Source organism: Diabrotica virgifera, chromosome 6, assembly GCF_917563875.1.
Source record: "Diabrotica virgifera virgifera chromosome 6, PGI_DIABVI_V3a".
In the NCBI taxonomy this organism is placed as follows: Eukaryota; Metazoa; Arthropoda; class Insecta; order Coleoptera; family Chrysomelidae; genus Diabrotica; species Diabrotica virgifera.
Genome location: NC_065448.1, coordinates 227,094,204 through 227,117,651, shown reverse-complemented (window position 1 = coordinate 227,117,651; position 23,448 = coordinate 227,094,204). Strand labels below are relative to the sequence as shown.

General features: G+C 35.4%; 1 protein-coding gene across 1 annotated transcript in view; it reads left to right on the top strand.

Annotated features, from left to right (window-relative positions):
* Positions 1-23,448, top strand: part of LOC126886311 (zwei Ig domain protein zig-8-like) — a 146,264-nt gene that overhangs the window by 26,406 nt on the left and 96,410 nt on the right. The window contains exon 2 of the mRNA XM_050653185.1: positions 5,803-6,013. Coding sequence (XP_050509142.1) covers positions 5,803-6,013 — 211 coding nt within the window. The remainder of the gene's footprint in view (positions 1-5,802; positions 6,014-23,448) is intronic.

The following is a 23,448-nucleotide window of genomic DNA, read 5'->3' as shown; positions in this document are numbered from 1 at the left end:
TATTGGTCCATTTCCTTGGTAACACCTCCATGGCTTCTAAAATTTGCAAGCCAGATGGATTCTGAAGCGAAGAATATAAGAGGGAATTCAAAAACTTACAATTCACGACCCCGTCTGTTCAGCTGGTAAATTATAACAGAAAATGGACCTAGTTACTCAAAGAAGTAACGACCAATATAAAAATAAAATAAAAATTCCATTTTTATTCAGTTGCAATGCGAAGGCAAAACAACCTTATTTTTCACTTAGAATACGGAGCGCAGTCCAGCACTCTGAATCGACGATTTTAGACTCTTGGAGTCTCATCGGATAGAACGTAGGCTTGCTACTCCATACTCTAAGTGACCAATACCGAGAGTATATTCCCCACAAGTGGTCACTTAGGTGGAGAGTGTTGGTCACTTAGCGTATAGAGTAGCAGGCCTACGTTCTCTCTGATGAGACTCGTCGAGAATCGTCGATTCAGAATGCTGGACTGCGCTCCCTATTCTAAGTGAAAAATAACATTATTTTGCCTTCGCATTGCAACTGAATAAAAATGGAATTTTTATTTTATTTTTATATTGGTCGTTACTTATTTGAGTAACTAGTTCCATTTTCTGTTGGAATTTACCAGCTGAACAGACGAGACGGGGTCGTGAATTGTAAGTTTTTGAATTCTCTCTTGTCTTCTTCGCTTCAGAATCCATATGGCTTGCAAATTTTAGAACCCATGGAGGTGTTCCCAAGGAAATGGACCAATAAGTTTTCAATTTAAAAATCCTTTAGTAATATTTTAATATTTTTAAATATTATTAATATTGCTATTAAGATTGAAAATTACTTCATCATTTTTTTTTTTTTGGTTTAGCAGTTCTTTTGGGCGTTGTCTTCATTTTAGAAAAATGTCATATAATTTAGTTTTCTAAAAATCTAGATATTGCGCCTGTAGCGTTATTACCGTTTCCGGTTTTGGCGCTCCCAGCATTAGCAAGCCCGCCACAAACCATCACGCGTCACGCTGTGGTCGAAAGTGGATGTGTGGTACGTACCGTTTATTTTTGAATATTGCCCTAACATGTGACAATTCATTTGTTTGCCAAAAAAATTACTGAAGTAAAACCTATGTTACTGCCATAGCCTGTGATAAAGCGGGTTGATATACCCTAATCCTCGAATTATGAGTATGGGTGCGTTAGCAATAGTGCCTTATCATATTTTAAGGTTGAATTTCAAGGTAAAGCAATGTCAATAACTAAAAATAAATACTATTAGATATCTACACACATAATCAATATGAGTGCATAATTTGGTTGACTTAGATATTGACGTTGCACAGAAAAAAATTTAAGAGTTGTTGCATATAAAATTTGTTTTTGCTTTCCCGAAAAGTTTGAGGTTTCGAGGTTATGGCAATAACGAAGTCGGATTGCAAAATTTAAGTGAATCTTCTGTCGGATTTGCTATCTCAGTTGCCTTTTCTTTCTTTTATATATATCCACGCGGCGAAGACAGTCGCTAGGGCAAACTCTGTCAGTCCTAATAACTCTAGAGTCGATATTTTCGCCTTCTATGTTCCCATTTGAGATGTGCTTCCTCCAGTGTTGTTTGCTGGATTGATAAATAATTGTTATGTTTCTTCTTTATTGTGGTTGATTCCCATGTTTAGTAGCCTTTCATTTTTCATTATTTTTTCTTTTTTTTACTGCTCATTTTTTATTGTCACGATCATGTGGCATTGGATATAGCATTGGACTGGCACTACGTCTGAAGATTAAGAAGATTCGGATCAGCAGATTCAGTATTCTTTTGTCAGAATCGCCATGTGCCGTTGGGTCTTCCCGACTCTTCCCAAGCATTCGTTGCTTGAACCACTCTGCACCTGAAAATACTTAAATAAGGAATACCTTTAATATAAAAAATGCTTTTCGGTAAAATTGTCGGTTGTGGGTTAGGACATTGTTGCTCTGACGGCCTCATTTGTGAGTAAACGGAGGTAAAGAAAGACAGTTTAACCATTTGAATGCTGATGACGTCTAAGTACGTCATACCGTTACTACTGCCCAGTGCGCATATCCTTTCTAGGCGTCATTTGCAGATATGCACAACATTGGTTTAGAGGTTAATATTAATTTAAAATATAAAGGAAAAGATTCCTCTCATTGGCTGTATACCATAATAAAAACTTACTAATGAAGTAAAAACCTCACATGTAGGTAGGTGGTATATAATTTATTAAAAATTTTTTTCTAAAAATGATCCAAGATGGATAAAATCACAAACGTTTTCGGACCAATCAGTCCATCATCAGGTGGTAGAAACTTCAGATCCAAAGTAGTTGGAACTAGCTACATATTTAGGTCAAAAGACCTTAATGTAATAATAATTATGCCATTTAGGCTACAAAAATGTCGACAATAAGTCGATGTCACAAGAAATTAAATTGCAACGGTATTACAAAGTGGTCTTCATCTTGGCCTCAAACTGACAGACTAAAGTCTAAAGTCTAAGTAAACTCTGACACGATGAGGAACTTTGATCGGACACGAAACAGCACTGACCCCCAGACTATTAATTTAACCCTATAAGTTTAATAGCATAAAAGCCTCCTACGGTGCATAGATTGTCACTAGCTGAAAGAAAAAAGAAGATAATTTTTTGGACTGTCCATTCAAACAATTTTTACTCACATTCTGGTTACTAACTGCATATTACATGGTGGTTCCAAACTTCTACTTAACTTTATAACTAAAATTATACTTATAGGTTCATTTTGCAGTAAAATGTTGGTGAATATGTAACCGCGCTCATAATAACTTGGCTCGGGTCCAGCTTTACTTCGAAAGAAAATGTTCTTGTGAGTTTTGTACAAACTTACAATACTTAACACGTTCCAGACGTATCTGGAATTTTAAAATTAGGAAAAATTACGAGAACTTTTACAATATAATTATACTTTAGTAAAGAGAAGAAGACATTTTATTATATAAATGTTATTAAAACGTTTTTATATACTTCTCTTGGTATTTATCACTATCTCCACAAATTTTGTAATCAATTTTAAACATAGTTCTATGTTTCCTAGGCACCTGAAAATTTCAGAATCGCTCAAAACTAGCTAACAATGCAATATTTAATTGCTTTTATATGGATAAACCGATTGTTTTAATTTCAAACTATTTTAAAAATGTGACTAATGCAAGGACATTTAAATACCATTTTAAAGTACATTAACGAATCGATATATGGTAGCTCATTTGCACAGTGGTATACTGGAGATCGAGAGGTCCTGAGTTCGAAACCCGTCTGTTACGTATCTCTTTTTAATTTTTTTAATACATGATTAAAAGTTGATATAATTAAAATTCATATTTTATAAGTTAATTATTATACAGAGCGTTCCAACGAAAATTTGACCCCACACCCCAGTAACTCAGAAACCAAGAGTTTTTTCAGAATTAAAAAAACATCTCAATTTGTATTGAGGGTGGACGAATTTTCATGCAAAATTCGTCCCACTTTTCCTGCCCCGCATTAGCCCCCCAGTTTTTTTTAATAGCAAGTGTAGTCGAGTAGCACATCATTTAAAAGGTATTTGTTTTCTCTACAGGATCCTTTTTTTTTTAATTGCGGAATAACATTAAAGATAATTTTGGATTTAACTAATTTATAATAAATTTTCAAAGTCCAAAATATCTTCAAACATTTTAAGTAAATTTAAAAAAAAATAGAGCGTCGTTTAAGAAAAAATTACCTTTCAAATGATGTGCCACTCGACCACACTTTTTTGTGCTGTAAGATGAATCGTCATGCAACTTTTTGCATTCAATTCGAAAGAGTTTTTTGTGAACTAAATTGATCTCCGGCAAACTATTTTGTGTATGAGAAAATGCATTTTCAAAGTGCATCTCTAAGAAATGGAAAATGAAAATTTTAGAACTCAAGAAATATTGAAGGAAATGAGTTCAATTTTTGTATTTGGTGGTTTTGGAGGTGAGTGAACACAAATTTCATAACGGCGATGGTCTCCTAGGTACCTGATGCCCAGGGTGGAGCTCGTCGCCTGACGCGATCGAATAATTTGCGGGACGATCGAATAATTCGCGAAATGAAGATTGGATAGAAAAACTGAAAAATACGCGTTTAATATTTTTCAAAAATCTTTCAAATGACGGTAAAGACGACCCCCCACTCCATCTCCTGGAGGTTAATGTTTAGCATTTGTCTTTCCATGGATCTTTCTTTCTTTGCTATTTTTTCCATATTTTCTTCTGTAAACGTCAATGTCTGAGAGCCATATGTTAGAACAAGGAGTACACATTAACTGAATACTCTTGTTTTTAGGTATTGCTGGTATTTTCTGTTCTTTAGAATATAAGACAGTTTTCCGAATGACGAACAGGCCAATCTTATTCTTCTCTTTATTTCTTCGGTTTGATTTTCTTTATTTATTCTAGTAATTGATGGATTCGACCGTTACTTGATGGAAGTTCATTTTATCTCACAATAGAACACTGAAAAACGTTTTGTTTTCTATACTTCCACAAAATTTATTACAACTATGTTATTACTACAGCTGTTTCGGCAAAGTGCCTTTCTCAAGTGATCACTTGAGAAAGGCACTTTGCCGAAACAGCTGTAGTAATAACATAGTTGTAATAAATTTTGTAGAAGTATAGAAAACAAAACGTTTTTCAGCGTTTTATTGTGAGATTTATTCTAGTGATTTGTCCTAGATATATATACCCTTTTACTCTTTTTTTATAGTAAAAAGACTGCAATGTAAAAGCAGCGTAAAATCGAGTTAGCACCCAGGACCTCGATTTTTGACCCTTCGCTTCGTTATCGATCATTCGTTATCTGTACACTAAATAGATACGAAGCGAATACATTCGATAACGAAGCGAAGTGTCAAAAATCGACGTCGAGTGAAGTATATTTCGTCTGCAATGAAATGATTAAGATTTAGTTTCAATACAGGGACTTTCACCATTCGCTTATGCATATTTAATCCTCTGGGACTCATCAAGGGGACTCTCGTAATATGCTAACCTTAAACTGTCATTCTTCATATCTAAAAAGTTTATAAATAATTATTAAAACAACTTAAGTCGTTTTTCCTTACCTTGCGCATCAATTCTGAACGGTATATCTTGGCCTAATGTGAAAAATGCATAAATCCAAAATACCTGGTTTTACAGGAGAGGCAAAAAACTAACAACTGTGCACTTATATACCAATAAATATAATGTGAACAGTGCACTGTTTAAATCCCTAAACAATTTAAATTCAAGGTCTTTAGTAATCAGTTTGTTAATTATCAAACAAAATGTTATGTCATTTGAACCTATACCATATAGATACTCAGTCTTTTACAATAAAAATGCTCCTTATTGTATAAATATCAGAGAATCACCGATACGCTTGAACAGTTTAACCACTAACAAGAGCGGACTTGTGCAGATTTCATATGGTTTTCAACATTAAAATGGACTTATTCAAATTTCACTTTCACAATTTTATCAAAATCTAGTAAACCATATTAGAAGAAAATAGAGCTGTACATAGCTTTAGGATAATGCTGCCATCAAAAGTCTGAAATTGAATATTTTGGACTTGTGCATTTTTCATATTAGTCCGATGATATGCAACTATTTGTTTGCATATACCAGCAATGATAGACGAATTTAGCAAAAACAACCTAGTTCTTTGCCTCATCTTGAATGAGGACAGTGCTAACTCTCACACAGCTCGTATAAGATATACATTTATGTAAAGCTTATGTGCAAATGTATATATCAATAAGAATATATTTTGTTATAGGTTTCTTGGGTACGACATCGAGACATCCATCTGTTAACAGTTGGAAGGTACACTTATACATCCGATCAACGATTCGAAGCCGTTCATACACCCCATACAGAAGAGTGGACGCTTAGGATACGGTATCCCCAGAAGAAAGACACGGGGATTTACGAATGCCAAATAAGTACGACGCCACCTATCGGCCAGTTTGTCTTTCTAACTATTGTTGGTGAGTATTTGAAATTTTCTTGAAGTTGAGTCTACATTAATTTCTATTTTACCATAAGAACATCCGTCTTTTACATACCTAGGTATTTTAGTTTTTCCTTTATCCTTCTCTACCCTGGACTATTTATCTTCACGATCAACTCTCCCCTTTATTCTTTCAAATTTTTAATTAATTAATAGAATCCAATAAAACTATTAGTATGAAAATATACGATATCCATTTGTTTTTAAACACTTTTATTTAGTTCAATAGTTTGCGTCAAATCTTTAGACGTTAATTTGACTGCCTTTTCTCCAATGCAAATGAATGAAAATTTGCAGACATATGCATTTGCGGGAACAATACACGAATAGTCAATAAAAAATTTTTTTATGTTTAATAATTGTTTAAATAAAAAAAAGATTTTAATGGAAAATGCTTAAATTCTCTTGTTTTTTAAGATGTAAAAACTTGAAACTTTTACGGATTGTAGCTAATGATATGAACCATACATAATTTCACTTTTTGCGTTAATTGTTTTACGTTATGCTTCATAAATAAACAATAAAATTTCAAATTTTTTGCCCATTCCGACTACTTTTCATGTTAGTACATCATATGTTTTATACATATTTTAATAAACATGACGATATATTTTAATGTTTGAAAATTGTAAGACTAAAAAGTAAAAAATTAAAAAATATGAAAAAAATTTTTTTTAAGAAACGATTTTCTTTAGTTACGAGTGACTAAAATTAAAATTATTATAAAAAATCAACCAAAAAGGAAAGAATAAAAAAAATTGAAAAAATATAACACATTCGTTAAAGAAAAGCTTGGGGCGAAAACCGTTTATTCGATGAAGACGCGCCACGCTTTTCTTTGACGAATATGTTAGATTTTTTCATTTTTTTTTCATTCTTTGCTTTTTAGTTGATTTTTTATAATATTTCTAATTTTAGTCACTCGTAGCTAAAGAAAAGCGTTTCTTAAAAAAAATTTTTTTCATTTTTTTTTATTTGACTGATAATTTTATTATGAAAAAATTATGAATGCTAGTGACTGAAAACTATGTGCATTTAGCTTTTCTACTTGGTTGATAGTTAACCAGTTTTGACATTAAATGTCGAATTATTTATCCTCTGTGATTTATAAGATAGTAAAATAAAGCAGAATATAATGGTGAATGACATTATAATAGAAGCTATAGAAGAGAGCCATAAGATACACTGCCAAAAGACATCACAGAGGTAACAAAAGAATAAGCCCCCAAACACAAGCATTAACGGAAGAGCGGAGAAAAATGCAAAGTAATAGAAGTAAAGAACACCATGAACGTAGAGAGATAAGTAAAAGAATACAAAAATCTATTAGGACGGACAACCGAAAATATAAAACCGAACAAATGGAATTGAATGGAATGGAATTCAACAAACAATGGAAGACAACAAGAGCCTTAAAGTTCTAAGAAGACAATTAACAAATGGCAAAAAAGAAATTACAAAATTAAAGAATAGAGATGAAACTATCATCATCAACAGAGATGAATTATTAAGGGTAGTAGAAGAGTTCTATACCGAACTATACAACAGCCAACAAAACCATGATGAGCCACTAGAAGATTCAGGAAAAAGGTTAGTCAACCAAACATCGGAATTGATGCCTAATATATCAACAGACCAAATCACAGTACCCTTATGCACGTCAATGGTAAATATAAAATTCTTAATTGTATATCAAAAAATGCAAAATAACTACCTCTTAAAACCTACCAAAGTTCATTTGCATATCTCAACCGGTTTTAGAGCAATAAATAAATCGTCAGTTTGTAATAAAAAATTCAACATCCCTTATTTCGAAAACAAAGCATTTGCAGACATATGTTTATAACACAAATGGTCATCATTTTTTAATACAGAATTACCCCTTAAAGTTTGTCGCACTTATCTAGAAACACTCTGTATTGATGAAGAACATGGCTAGTTGTTAAAGTACCTAACTTTTTTATTATCCAACATGATCGAATGAAAAAAAAAACATAATGGTAATAAAACCTGAGGCTACAGTTGGGTTTTAATTTCAGTATTTTGTAAATGCCAGAATATTCCACAGGGTGTTCCGAACTTTTAGAAAAAAGACAGCTTGATTGGTACACCCGGTATATAATGACAATTTACCTGTCTAGCAATAATATTATTACAGCGATATTGTTAAAGAATAAGGCTATAACATATTAAAAAATCACTTAAATCGGACAAGTTTAGGAAATTCGAGACATCAAAAATGACCCATTTTTTGGGGTGCCCGTTTTCTCTGATGCGCAGTGTATAATAACGCCACAAGTATACATTTATAGGCCATGCAAATACCCATTTAACAGCAGAAATGAACTTTAAAACAACTACAATATCCCTTTTCGGACATAATAACCAATTTATCCCCAATTTGTCCGTCTGATTCGATTTTTTGCGTAACAAAGTTAAACCAATCAGACATTCAATTTTGTATAACAATCGTAGTAACCACCAACGCCCCTGCAGGGCTGCAGGGTCCGTCGATTGCGTATTCCGCACTCACCCTTTCCACGGTCATCAAGACTTCGTAACGAAGCGGGATCTCGGCCCTCGAGGGCGAGTTTGGGGCCCTCCGAGACCGAGAAGCCGACCACATTCGGCATGCGAAAGAGATGAACTCATTAATTCACCGTAACTAAGACATGAATGACGATGACGGTCCGGTGGCCCGAAAAAATTCAATGTGGACCTTCTAGTTAACGTTCTAGCAAGAGTAGTTTGTGGAAATGGAGGATAGGTCGTAAATACGGTAATTAAAACTGGACAGTTGTTGGGAAAGTTTGTACTATTATTCACGTAATTAAGCAGCAATTTAAGACGTAGGTATATTACAGGAGAGTAAATGAATACAAAAAAGATATTGTAGCATTATTATTCCAGGTTTGTTATTAGTATGTATTGATATACAGTATGCGGCAAAATAAACAGTACTGAAATCGTCTTTTACGAAAATCCTTTGAAATTGTCTGAAATTCGAAACCCGCCTGTTAAGTATCTTTTTTTATATTGTTTTTAATTTTTTTTAATAAGTGGTTAAAAGTTAATATAATTAAAATTCTTATTTTATAAGTAAATTATTATATTATGTAAATATTATACAGAGTGGGCCAAACAATAGAGTCCACCTCGATATTTTACGAAAATCCTTTGAAATTGTCTGAAATTCGAAACCCGTCTGTTAAGTATCTTTTTTTATATTGTTTTTAATTTTTTTAATAAGTGGTTAAAAGTTAATATAATTAAAATTCATATTTTATAAGTAAATTATTATATTATGTAAATATTATACAGAGTGGGCCAAACAATAGAGTCCACCTCGATATTTGGCAGTATTTATTAAATTTGAAGGAAATAAAAAACAGGTCAATTTTTAATCTAAGGGGGACACATTTTTACGGTAGATACATCTGTCATTTGTCAACCCCTTCCCTTCCACTCCCCCCCTATTTTTAAATAGAGAATAGTGATCGTCTGCTAGCTCATTTGAAAGCTTATTCAATTCTCTATTCAGTAATATCAACATTAACATAATTATTTATATAGGGTGTCTAAGAAAAAAATATTTTAATTAAATTAATTGATACAAAAAGAAGAATGTATGTAATTTATTTAATTTAAAATTCATTCTACTGCTGTCACAAAACAGAAAAAAATGTTTTTTGATAAATAGTGTTATGCTCTGTATTTCTCTCTGTTATGAGATTGAACAGCAAATTCTTATTTTGATTAATTACTTAATTATTTTAATTATTACTTATGTAAAATATAACCAAAATTAAATTAAATTTTCTAATAAATTTTATTCTAAGGGCTATTTTAATTTTAATGCATTATCTTAGGTTTGTGGCTTCTAGTATCTCTAGTTGCTTCCCTATCCAGGGAGAAAACAGGGAAATTAAACACACTAGATGTCATATAAATGTTATAAATATTTTTTTCTAAAACCGTGTTTAAAATGCAATTTATCCATACGAGCGTTAAAAATGCTACTTTAAGGCACTAGTGCTTTAAAAATTTTAAGGCACTGCAGTTCGTATTGACCGTATAGGTAATTTTGATGTAATGTCAAAAAAATATAAAAATGGAATGTCAGTCAAGTTCAAGTAAAAGTTTTTGTAGATATTGTCCTGTAATTACGTTTGTAGAAAAAATATTGTATGATATGCGTGTTAAAAAGTACATTTTTAAGGCACTCATGTGAATTGCAGAACTCGCTTCGCTCATTCTGCAAACTTTGACATGCGTGCCTTAAACGTGTACTTTTAACACTTATATCATAAATAACTATTACTTATCCAATATACCATAAATTAATATAAGATTTAAAAATTATACTAAAATTCAATTCTGTTGCAGCTTTTTCTCATCTAATAAATTAGGCTTTAATTCTGATATCTCGTTTGTTTAAACAAAAATTTTATTTAAATAATTCGTTAGAATATTCTTACAAAAAATAAAATTTACTTTTCTCCTGTTGAATTGATTACTTATTTATTCTTTAAATTTTGGAATGACTAAATTATGCTATAGAACTGCTCAATACAAAAATAAAAAAATATGGTGTGGATATAAAACAAACTATCTCCGTTTCACAAAAATTCTGACTAACCTTTTTGTTTCTTCTTTACTTCTTCTTCCTGGATTGCGTAGTCCTCGATTCTCCCACACGTGCTCCTAGGATGTAGCGAAAGGTCCTTCTCGTCCAAACTGCTTCACCAACAAACAAACAACGAGACTCGCTCGAAATATCTATTCAGTTTCCTCTGCTCGATATCTTGTGCAAATTGATACCCACCGGCTACTCGTTCTAGACAGAAAACAGGAATCTCCTCGGACACAAGGAAAATTAACTTCCCAACTCGGTCAACGATTTCGTTTTACCAAGATTTTGCTCGCAAAGGCCAATTTCACCACTTTACACCGACTTCTCACTTTTTAAAAACTGGACTGTACTCTTCAGATATTCATTAAACAATGACCATTTTTTCTCTCCTAAAACACATACTCAACACTCTCATCCCTTCCATCCATCTATCTCCGCCAATCACAAACATCCTCTCTACCCACTACACCCATATGTTCATTTCTTAAGGACCCATTTATTTTGTATACAACTTTTCCAGTTTGTTAAATTCTAGGAGATACCAAATTACTTTTCGTTGTTTCAAAATGCTAAACAAAAAGCCTTATATTCTAAACTCAATAAATTGGTTGACTGTCTCTCCTTCTACGAATCATTTACAAATGTCCTATTGTCGATTCGAAAGCGAAATAAAATGTACTTTCTAATCTTCCCGCACCATTGTTTAAGTCCGTTCAGAGACCCATTAACGAACCACCTTAACGATTTCACTTTCGGCGATAACACTGTTTACTAACTAAATTATAATACATATTTACAATTTTTCTCTCGTGGATTTACAATCTCGTGGTCTCTGATATAAATTTATTTTGTAAATTTTTCCCATAAAAATTATACAACAATAGACATTGCTTTTCGCTTAATTTAAATGTTCAAGCGGCCACCCATCTACCTCTTGGTAGGTTGAATATTGAATTTAAGCAACAAACAATGTTTATTTATCAAATAAACATTTTTTTCTGTTTTCTGCCCGCAGTAGAATGAATTCCGAGTTAAATAAATTACATACATTCTTTTTTTTTGTCAATTAATTTAATTCAAAATAATTTTTCTTGGACACCCTGTGTAAATGATTATGTCAATGTTAATGTTACTGAATAGAGAATTGAATAAACTTTCAAATGTGCTAACACACGATCCCTATTCCCTATTTAAAAATAATGGGTGGAGAAAGTGAAAGGAAGGGGGTTGACAAATGACAGATATATGTACCATAAAAATGTGTCCCCCTTAAATCAAAAATTAACCTGTTTTTTTATTTCCTTAAAATCTAATAAATACTGCCAAATATCGAGCTGGACTCTTTTTTGGCCCACTCTGTATATACCATTTTAAATATTTTCTTTGATTTACATGAGTTTAAATACGCTGGAGCAATAATTATGCTTCTAAAAAAGTTGAATACAAAATTCTTTTTTCTATTCTCATAGTATAATATTCATCATAATCATAATAGTTAATCATAATGAACTTCATTATGATATATATTTTCATTACGATACATATTTTTAACCAATAGAATCGTGATATGACATTCGCGATGAAGGCGGCACACGCGCAGTGATCAATGGCGAGTCAAATACATACGCTTTGACAGTTCTCAATATGTAAAGAAACTGACAAACTACTTAATTTATTTGCGTTACAAAATTAATAAATTTAAATATGTTTTTCGTTGTGAATCATCATAGAAAAAATCGTGTAAACAATTTGCATTTAATTATTATTAGTAAGCTTGTACTCTATACGAAACTCGCCGCTAGGCGGCTCGTTTCGTATCCCTCATACTCGCTTCATAATTAAATGCTCGTTGCATAATATACTATTATGACATAGAAATTGAAACAACAACAGTTATTTATGAAACAGTTCGTGAAGTATGCTTTTTGCGAACGCACGCGATTTTTAGAGCACGAGCGACAACGGAGCGAGTGCTATAAATCGCGTAAGTTCGCAAAAAGTACTTCACGCACAGATTCATACAATATTTTATCTACGATAAACAAATAAAATAAGCTGTAACTCTTCGTCACCGGAATTCATTTCTATTCTACATTTTTTAGAACTTTGACATTTAAAATTCTAACCACTTTCAAACCACAAAACTGTCAAAACTTTTGTTGTAATTCATTGCTCATTTTGTCATCACCATGACAACGCGGAAGTTAAGGATTGTCACCATGACAACGCGAAAGTTAAAAACAGTGCGAAAAAATACATTGTTACTTCACGCACACCTCACGCACTGCGATCTATAATGACAGTTTTCACAAACTAAAAACTTATACATAATATGACATAGAGTAGATAACATAGTTTATAATTCTATATTGGGTCCTACAAATAATAATGAAAACGTTTTATTATAAAAAGTTCTTTTTATGAAACTATTTTGTTTCTAATCAGTAAATTTTGTTTGTATTAAGGTAAAAAAAGGTTTTTCACAGCTCAAAAATAAAAAAAAAACACCCATACCATTACAAGTGTATCAACATTTCTCTTATTTTCTCAGGGGTTCGAGTCAAAAGCCATAATTAAAATATTCTTGAAAACTTTTTAGCAACTTAACAGAACGAGACGGTCTGGAAATGGCGAATCGTATGGAAATTAGCTGGAATATAAATTTGTTTTCCAATTATTGTGGCTTTCTTCGTACGCCGCTAGTATTCCGCAGCTTTTGGTTAAAGTTCTTTTATCGTTTCGCTTCGGTTCATTTACAGGAGGTACATTAGATCATTTTGGTATAATGAACTTTGCTATATCATATCTGTGCATTGGGGCTAAATGGTTCAATCACAATCTTTAAATTTGAGAAAACAACGGTGGAAGAATAATGAAATTGATGAATGTGTTTTGTAATATAGAATTATTTCAGAATAAAAATTAAATTTTAAGTAATGCATTCGATATAGTCGAGGAAATGAAGCTGGAAAAATGGCAAAACCTCGCAATTGTTTCGTCCAGCATCATTTGTACAAAAATTTGGGATTAGGCTCATTTCACCCTCTAGTTCATTTTCTATATTGAGCCGTTTTCCGCTATTGGTATTTTAAGGGTGAAAGCCACCCCTAATTGAAAAAATTAAAAAATAACATTTTAAACTTTAATAGTGTCAACATTTATTTCTTATTAGTTACATAATGATTGTTTTATGCTTTAAGATATAATACCGTAACACTTCAACCTTTAAAACCACCCTTGTTGGAGCTATATATAAAAAGTTTACTTATCCTAAAAGAATAATTTCGGCTTGCATCAATTTACACAAAAATTTGGGGTTAGGATCATCTTGCCCTGTACTTCATATTCTACATCATGCTCAAGGGCGTTGATTATTTTTAGGGGTGTAAACTACCCCTTATTTTCAAAAATTATATAAAAACATTGTAAACTTTAATATGGGCAAAATTTGTTTGACTGGTTAAATAATAATTGGTTTATGCTTTAGGATATAATATCGTAATATTTCAACCCTTAAAACCACCCTTAATAACATTGCAATTTTTATAAGTAAATCATTTAATAGATCTATACAGAAAAAAAGTAGAATTAAAGAATTACAAAAACATTTATTTACACAAAAATACGAATTTACAAATACACTCTGGGCCAAAATTAACGGGACACCTTAAAAATGGGTCATTTTTGATGTCTTATAATATCTCTTAAACCTGTTGTCCGATTTAAGTGATTTTTTAAATATATTATAGCCTAATTCCTTGACAATATCGTTATAATAATATTGTTGCTAAACAGGTAAATTTTCATTGTATACCGGGTGTACCAATCAAACAGTGTTTTTTTCTTAAAGTTTGCATCACCCTGTGGAATATTCTAGCATTTATAAAATATTGAAATTAAAACCTAACTATAGCTCCATGTTTTCTCAGCATTCTGTTTTTTGATTTATTTGCCTATGTTGGATAATAAAAAAGTTAGGTAGTTTAACAACTAGCCATGTTTTTCATTAATACAGACGATTTAACTCACCAGCAAAATTAACCCCGTCACCTTTATTATTGTTTTGTTTACATTGTATGTGACAGTTTGTTTCCTAAATTTGTGTCATTGAAAGATTTTTGACATATAGTCGTTTTACGACATTGTTGCAAATCTGTTTCCGTGTTAACAACAATTCTTGAACAATCCCTGTAATTTCATAACATTGTGAGCGAATATTGTTTAAGTTAAAATTTTAGTGTTTATTAAAATTTGTTTGTGATTTTAAAAATGCCACTCGCTCCAACATATGCTGCTAGGGCAGTGGCTTTAGTTGATGCTGGTTACAGTCAACGTCATATCGCCCGTACGCTTGATTTATCCAGAACTACGGTACAAAATGCCATCAGACGATTTCGGGAGACAGGATCGTACAACCGCAGGCCAGGTCAAGGCCGACAACGATGCACTTCAGTTCGAGATGACCGCTTCATTGCCACCACAGTATTGAGAAATCGCTTTTGCACCGCTCCTGAAGCTCGTAGGTCTCTTTTTGAGGTGAGAAACGTCAGTGTGAGTAGACAAACGATTAGAAGAAGACTGTCAGAAATAAACTTGAGGGCTTTCCGTCCAGCTCGCGCACCACAACTGCTCCCACAACACCGTAGGACTAGACTTCATTTTGCGCGAGAATATGCTAATTGGACTATGGCGGAATGGACTATATGGCGACTGCAATACGGGGTCGAAAACTCGAACCTAAGTGTCAGAAGTCAGGTAAAGAACCTAATAAAGGGTCTTGTCCTGCTAGCTGGGAGAATGGACCTCTTATAGGTAACAGACGACTTAACTTCAAGTTAAGTAATCCCGAACCCATTGGGGACAAAAACCCTATGATGGTTAACCCGAGACCGAACGGTGTGTGCAATAAGCCTACTCAGGCTGCAGTACGGGCCCCATGGCCACCCGGTTCGATCTAACAATCAAAAAAAAAATGGCGGAATGGAAGAATATACTGTTCTCAGATGAGAGCAGAATAGCCCTAAAAGGTCCAGATGGACGCCAACGTGTTTATAGGCGTCAAAATGAAAGGTTTGCTCCATGCGCTATAACCGAAACAGTGGCTTACCGAGGAGGGTCAATAATGATTTGGGGAGGTATTTATTACGAAGCGCGTACTGATCTTGTTGTGTTCGGTAGAGGCAGTGTGAATGCCCAAGTATACGTGCAAGAAGTTCTCCAAGACCATGTCATGCCTTTTGCACCATTCATTGGTGATAACTTCAGACTAATGCATGACAATGCACGTTGCCATACAGCAAAATCTACCCGTGAGTACCTTAATGAAGTCGGGATTCAAGTTCTACCATGGCCAGCACACAGTCCCGATCTTAACCCAATTGAGCATATCTGGGACAACCTCAAAAGACGGGTAAGAGCGAGAGTACCAGCCCCTGCATCCCTTGAAGAGCTGAAGACAGCTGCGGTAGAGGAGTGGCAAAATATCCCCCAATCTGATATCCAGGATATCATGAATGGATTGCCAAACCAGCTCCAAGAAGTTCTAAGGGCTAGAGGCGGCAACACTCATTATTGATACCCAATTTTTTTTCAATTAGACTTTTATTTCCAAAATACTGTTAATTTGAATTTTCTTCGAAGATTTTTTTCATTGGATTTTTGCTGTAACAAACGACTTTTTTCAAAAAAAATATTATTTCTCTTCCGCGGAGGTAGTTTTCACCGTATCCTTCATAAAATGTGGTCCAAGGTTATCAATTTCTGCAAATTGAAAGAAATACAAGGTGGGCGGTTAATTTTGTAGGTGAGTTAATTATTACTTTAAAACCGGTTGAGACATGCACATGAAATTTGGTGGGTTTTAAGATGTAGTTATTGCACATTTTTTTGGCATACAATTAAGCATTTAATATTCACCATTGGCGCCCATACGGGTAATATGAGCCATCATATTACGCGTATGGGCACCAATGGTGAAAATTAAATTCTTAATTGTATGTCAAAACATATGCAACAATTACGTCAAAAAACCCACTAAATTGCATTTGCATACCTCGACCGGTTTTAAAATAATAAATAAATTAAAAGGGAAGTTCCCTATGTTGGCTGTATACCATATAGTTAAAAAACTCTAACAAGAAGTAAAACCACTTCTATGTAAATTGGTATATTTATTAAAACTTAAAAAATCCCAATGGATTGAATAAAATATGTCCAATTCATAACGTTTTCAGACCTATCGGTCCATCATCAGTGAATCTACAATAAAATAAGTAATCTCACTATTAGAATTGAAAGATGGTTGAAATTTTTTTAAAAGCTAAAAAAGTGTGGTTAGATTACTTACGTGCATACTTGCTAAATAGCCCCAGAACCAAACAATGGTTGAATTTAAAATTCAATTTACATTATTTAAAAATAATATTAAACAGGCTAAACGCCGATGTTAAAGGATATCGCCTATGGGAACATGGTGAAACCCTACCAAAACCTCAATCAACCATCTTGGGCCAACTTTGACTATAAAGTGTCACAAGTGTGTAAGGAACTGTTTGAAGTGACATTGACAGTAGAGAAAAAGGTAGTCGATTTTCAAAGTTAATTAACCAAAAGATCATGACCCACAACAAATGATAAAAATTTTAATATCTGAAAATGTCTAACATTTTAAATCTATTGGTTTTTGAAAAGAAATTGTGATATACAAAATTAATTTAGAATATAAGATTATTTATGTTGTTATAATATGTTGTTGATATAATGTTATGGTATACAGTCAAGCATGGAAAACATGAGGCTATATTTAGGTTTTAATTTCAGTATTCTACAAATGCTAGAATATTCCACAGGGTGATGCAAACTTTAAGAAAAAAACACAGTGTGATTCGTACACCCGGTATACAATAAAAATCTACCTGTTTAGCAACAATATTATTATAACGATATTGTCAAGGAATAAGGCTATAACATATTAAAAAATCACTTAAATCAGACAACAGGTTTAGGAGAAATAAGACATCAAAAATGACCTATTTTTAAGGTGGCCCGTTAATTTTGGCCCAGAGTGATATACAAATATATTGTGGCGTAATTGTCTTTTTACGCGATTGACTCTACTATTTTATTTATTTATATTTTTAGGCACTAAGTTTAATTTAAATAAATGAAGACTTACTTATATTATTTTATTTACATCACTTATTTATTTTAATAATTACAAATAACACATCTAATTTATTTACAACTTAAATAAATGATTTAATTAACTACACATAATAACTTCGATAACAACTAATATATACATTTCATTAAATCCGAATCGAGTACAATTATATTACGCGTCGCGGCTCATTCGTTGACTGACTGGCCTGTGCTTGGATTCCTGTTCTTTATATATACTTCGGCAGCGCTCGCTCCGAACGCCGTGGATAGGAATGGTATTGTCTCGTAACGCCGAGAAGTATCGAGAAGAATTAGGCCGGGTTGTGAGGCGTCACATTGCCCCCTCCTTAAAAGATGGTTCCTCCTGGAACCTTGTCGGGACTGGAACTGGATGCTGGTATCTGCAACTGGACCCTCTTTTACAACTCCCAGTTGTATAAAAGTGACAGGGGACGGTCTTCTCTCCGCACCAGTAACTATGCGGATTGCAACAGACTAACACCTGGACCTCGGTGTCTTTAAAAATTTCTTCTACCATATTTCGGATAACTCTCCAGTCTAATTGGCGGCATTCTAACTTTGGCATGGCTAACTTTTGCACGTCGGACTCCAACACGTGCTCTCTCAATTGAATTAATGCATCCCATACATCTTGGTAGGTAGGTTGGTCATGGACAGTGTCTTTTGTTACCAGATAGAATAGGTAACGTGATGCATCTTGGAGTTTCAATGCTTTGCCAGGAGCTGGCAGTTGGCATTGAAGTTCTGCAACTCGACCAAACTTCCTTCGGAAGGCGGATGCCAACCCTCGTGCGTCTTTGATACTGGCCGGGATGGTATGGGCCAGCGAATAGTCATCGGGAAGTGCGAGAAGATCTCGCTTTTCTTCAGTGGTAACACCATGTCTTGCTTTACCGGTACCTCCGTAGGCACCCATGAACTCTTCAAAGGTAAGGTCAGGTATTTCTCGAACTTGGTTGACTTCCACTTCTTCATCTACGTCGTGGTCTCCCTCGTACGGCGCCAACCGGTTATGGTGGACTATCATCGGCTTTCCCCTAGGAATCTTGCTTATTCGGTAGATAACGTCATTGATTTTCTTGACAATGAGGTACGGACCTTCCCAGAACTGCTGCAACTTGGGAGAACAACCTGTTCGCTTCTTTGGATTATAAAGCCAGACTTTGTCGTTCTCCTTGAAACATCCCTTCTCAGCTTGGGTATCGTATCGTTTCTTCATTCGGTCGCTAGCGATCTGAAGATTAGAACGGACCAACTCATGTATATCGTCCATTCTTCTTCGTAATTCATTCACGTAATCCTCACCAGCAACATCTTCTCCAGGTCGACATCCAAACTCTAGATCACAGGGTAGACGCATCTCACGTCCAAATAGGACTTTTGCTGGTGTTTGGCCAGTTGATTCATTAACAGCAGATCTATAGGCCATTGCGAAGAACGGAAGGTACTGGTCCCAGTCTCGTTGATGATTGGACACCATCTTTGTCAAATACTTGCCGACTGTCCTATTCATACGCTCCACCATTCCATCAGATTGCGGGTGATAGGCCGTGGTTCTTGTCTTCTTCATGCCTAGTTTATCACAGATTCCTTGAAATAGATCGCTCTCAAAGTTCCTTCCTTGGTCACTATGGATCTCCAGAGGTACTCCAAATCGGCTGATGCAGTCTTTGATTAACACATCTGCAATAGTGGCGGCCTTCTGGTCTGGAATTGCGTAGATCTCCACCCACTTCGTGAAGTAATCCATTACCACCAACATGTATTTGCATCCATTGTCACTTTCTGGAAATGGCCCGGCAATATCCAAAGCTATTCTTTCAAACGGACTTCCAACATTGTACTGTCTCATAGGAGCCTTTCTTTTCCGGTAGGGTCCGTTACTTGTAGCACAGGTAGTACATTTCTTACACCAGTCCTTCACATCGTCGGAACTATTCATCCAATAAAATCGTTCCCGAATTCTCTGAAGGGTTTTCTTTACACCAAAATGCCCTCCTGATGGACTGTCGTGTAACTGACGAAGTACTTCGGCTATTCTGCTCTTTGGAATCACCAACTGTGTTCTCCTCACTGAACCATCATCATTTTCTATTACTCGTTTGAGCAAGCTGTCTTCCAAGATAAATGAGTCCCACTGGGCCCAATACGTCTTAACTACTGAGCCTAGGCTTGATATTTCTTGCCAAGATGGTCGACGATTTTCTTCTTTCCATTTTCGAATCTTCTGTAAAACTGGATCTTTTTCTTGTTCTTCCTTGATCTTGGTAGGCGTCCACTCGTCGTTGACCACTGTTGTTCTTAGTACTGCTGCTTCCTTTGACTCTGTTTTGTTGCAATGGGAACATTCTGCTGGACACGGTCTTCTAGATAGAGAATCAGCGTTCCTGTGGCTAACTCCGGCCCGATGCTCGATCTTGAAATCATATTCTTGAAGTCGTTCAATCCATCTGGCTATCTGACCCTCTGGATTCTTAAACTGCATTAACCATTTAAGGGCGGCATGGTCGGTTCGGATTAGAAACTTCCTTCCGTAGAGGTATTGATAGAAGTGTTCCACTGATTTTACTACTGCTAGAAGTTCTCTTCTCGTGACGCAATAATTTCGTTCAGGTTTTGAAAGCACTTTACTAAAATATCCAAGGACTCGTTCCTGTCCTCCTTGGATCTGCGACAGCACTCCTCCAATTCCCACATTGCTTGCATCCGTATCTAAGATGAACTCTCCTTCTGGCAGTGGATACCCTAATATTGGCGCTGTAATTAAATGCCTCTTCAAAGTTTCAAAGGCCGTTTGGCAGTCTCCATCCCAGCAATAATCCCTTGCTTCCTCTGTAAGTCGCGTTAATGGCTTAGCAATATCTGCAAACTTCTTAATGAATCTCCGGTAGTAAGTACATAGTCCCAGAAAACTTCTCACTTGATGTTTATCAGTTGGTTCAGGCCACTCCTTAATTGAATCGATTTTTCCTTTGTCCACGGCCACTCCTTCTTTGCTGACTATATGGCCTAAAAAATTGACTTTACTTTGAAATAGCTGGCATTTCTTGGGATTTAACATTAACTGGGCAGCTTTAAGTCGATTAAAAACGTCTTCTAAATTCTTCAGGTGGTCTTCAAACGTCTCCCCCAAAACGATTATGTCGTCTAAATACACCAGGCATGTTTTCCAAGATAACCCTCTCAACACATTTTCCATCAGCCTCTCAAATGTCGCAGGAGCATTACAGAGTCCAAACGGCATAACGTTGAATTCCCATAATCCAGATCCTGTCGTAAAGGCCGTCTTCTCTTTGTCCACTGGATCCATTTCTACCTGCCAATATCCAGACTTCAAGTCCAACGTAGAAAACAATTTACTTCCAGCTAATGTGTCCAACGTGTCGTCGATCCGAGGCAGAGGATAACTATCTTTCTTGGTAACATTGTTCAACAAACGGTAGTCCACACAGAACCTCGTAGTTCCATCTTTCTTCTTGACCAGGACCACCGGAGAGACCCATGGGCTCGTAGAAGTTTCTATCACCCCGTCTTTCTTCATTTCTTGAACAATCCTTTCAGCTTCCTCTCTCTTCGCCTGTGGTAATCGTCGAGCTGATTGACGAATTGGCCTAGCGGTACCAGTGTCAATTTTATGTTTGACAACTGTCGTTCTTCCTGTCTTTCCTCCTTTCGGTACGAATATGTCACGATATTGCCTAAGAAATTCCCTTAATTTCCTTTTTTCTATTTGATTCAGAGATTGGCCTGCAACTGCAACCATTTGGTCGAACTTGTCGTTGGAATTATCTGATGTTGTCGTCTGACGGATTATGGACGTCACGGGTACACAAGTTCCTACTTTTGTCTCCTTCTTGATGGTCACCGGGTAGTCATTGACATTAATCAATCTCACGGGAATTTCTTTAGCAGAAGTAACCAATTCCTTTCCAATTATGATCCCTCGGCCAACCTCCTCGTCGTGGTTCCATGGCTCCATCATAACAGGTGTTCCTTCTTCTACAATTCCCTGTAGCCGCGCTACGATGATCGTTTCACTCCTCGCAGGCACAACTGTATCTTCTCTAATAGCTGCTAGCATAGTGCTGTCATCATGTGGATGAAGAAATACCTCCTCGTTGCCAACTTTGATTACCCGGTTCTTAAAATCCAACTGAAATCCATGCAAATTCATTACGTCCATTCCTAATATAACATCTTCTTCGATGTCTGCAACCATGACAGTATGGACGAACTTTTCTGCTCCAATCCCTAATTGTATCTGGATTTCTCCATGGGTGTTGGCGTTTTCACCTGTGGCAGTCCGCAGTCGCAACCTCGTTGGTAAGAGTTTCTTACGGCTGTTTAAAACTGACGGTCGTATAATGGTCCTGGTCGCTCCGGTATCCACCAACAATGTATACTTTTTACCATTTATTTCTCCATCCACATATACACTATCTTCACGACATTTCAAAGAAGCTATTAGTATTAGATGGTCTTTAGAGGAGTTCTGAGTCGAGGCTGCCCCCCTAGGGTCTGTGCGTTCTCTTATTTCCTGCTGGCGAGTTTCTTGATTTGCGTTCTTCCTTAAACTCCGTGCGTACCCCTTTTCACCACAATTGCAGCAATTCATGGTCTTCGTTTTCTTCGATGTAAAGCCTTTCACCATATTTACCAGCTGGTCAAGTTTGTCTTCATCCTCTTCTTCTTTCACAGTTCGAACTGTACTGTACTCACCAGAGGCCTGCGTAGCTGATTCGAACTCGAGGGCCGCGGACAATACATCGACCAGCGTCTTGTGACGAGCTAATCGCAGTGTTCTCTGCATTTCAACATCACGAAGACCATCCATAAATGTTTGAACAGCCAATATTTCCACCATGTCTTCGGGAGCTGTTGGATATGCATATCGTACCAACCTGGCAATATCTAGTTCATATTCTTGAAGAGCTTCATCTTTCTTTTGTCGTCGGTTTTTAAGCCGCGCCTGATAGACATACTCCAAATGTTCCTGCCCATAGCGCATGTTTAGTCTCTTCATTAGTTGTTCATAATCATTAGTTTCCTCTACTGCTATGGTCTCAAGTACATCTAAAGCCTCTCCTCGAAGAGCAATAACCAGGTTTACAGCTTTGTCTTTTTCAGACCATCCGTTCGCTCTTGCACCTGCTTCGAACTGTTTCACATAACTGTTCCAGGAAGACTTTCCGTCGAAATTTGGCACCTTAACACGAGCACTCACACTCCCTTCAACTATCGACTGTGGCTCCAATTTGTATTTGGTTTCATCATTTTTAATGTCTGTTAAGATGGGTTCCATACCTTTGTCTACTTTTTCCGTTTCCTGCATTTTCTTTTCTACTTCCTTGATCTTTTCTTCAAAAGTAGATTTTATGGACGATATCTTGTCGTCAAAATCCAAAGTGACCCTAGAGATCTCGTTAGTCATCTTGCTTTCAAGGGATGAAATATCACCCGAAACTTTCAAAATATCATTAGAAACTCTATGTTCTAACGATGTAATGTCTGTCGAGACTTTGTTCTCTAGCGATGTAATGTCTGTCGATACTTTCAAAACATCCGAGGAAACTTGGGAGATTTCACTAGAAACTTTG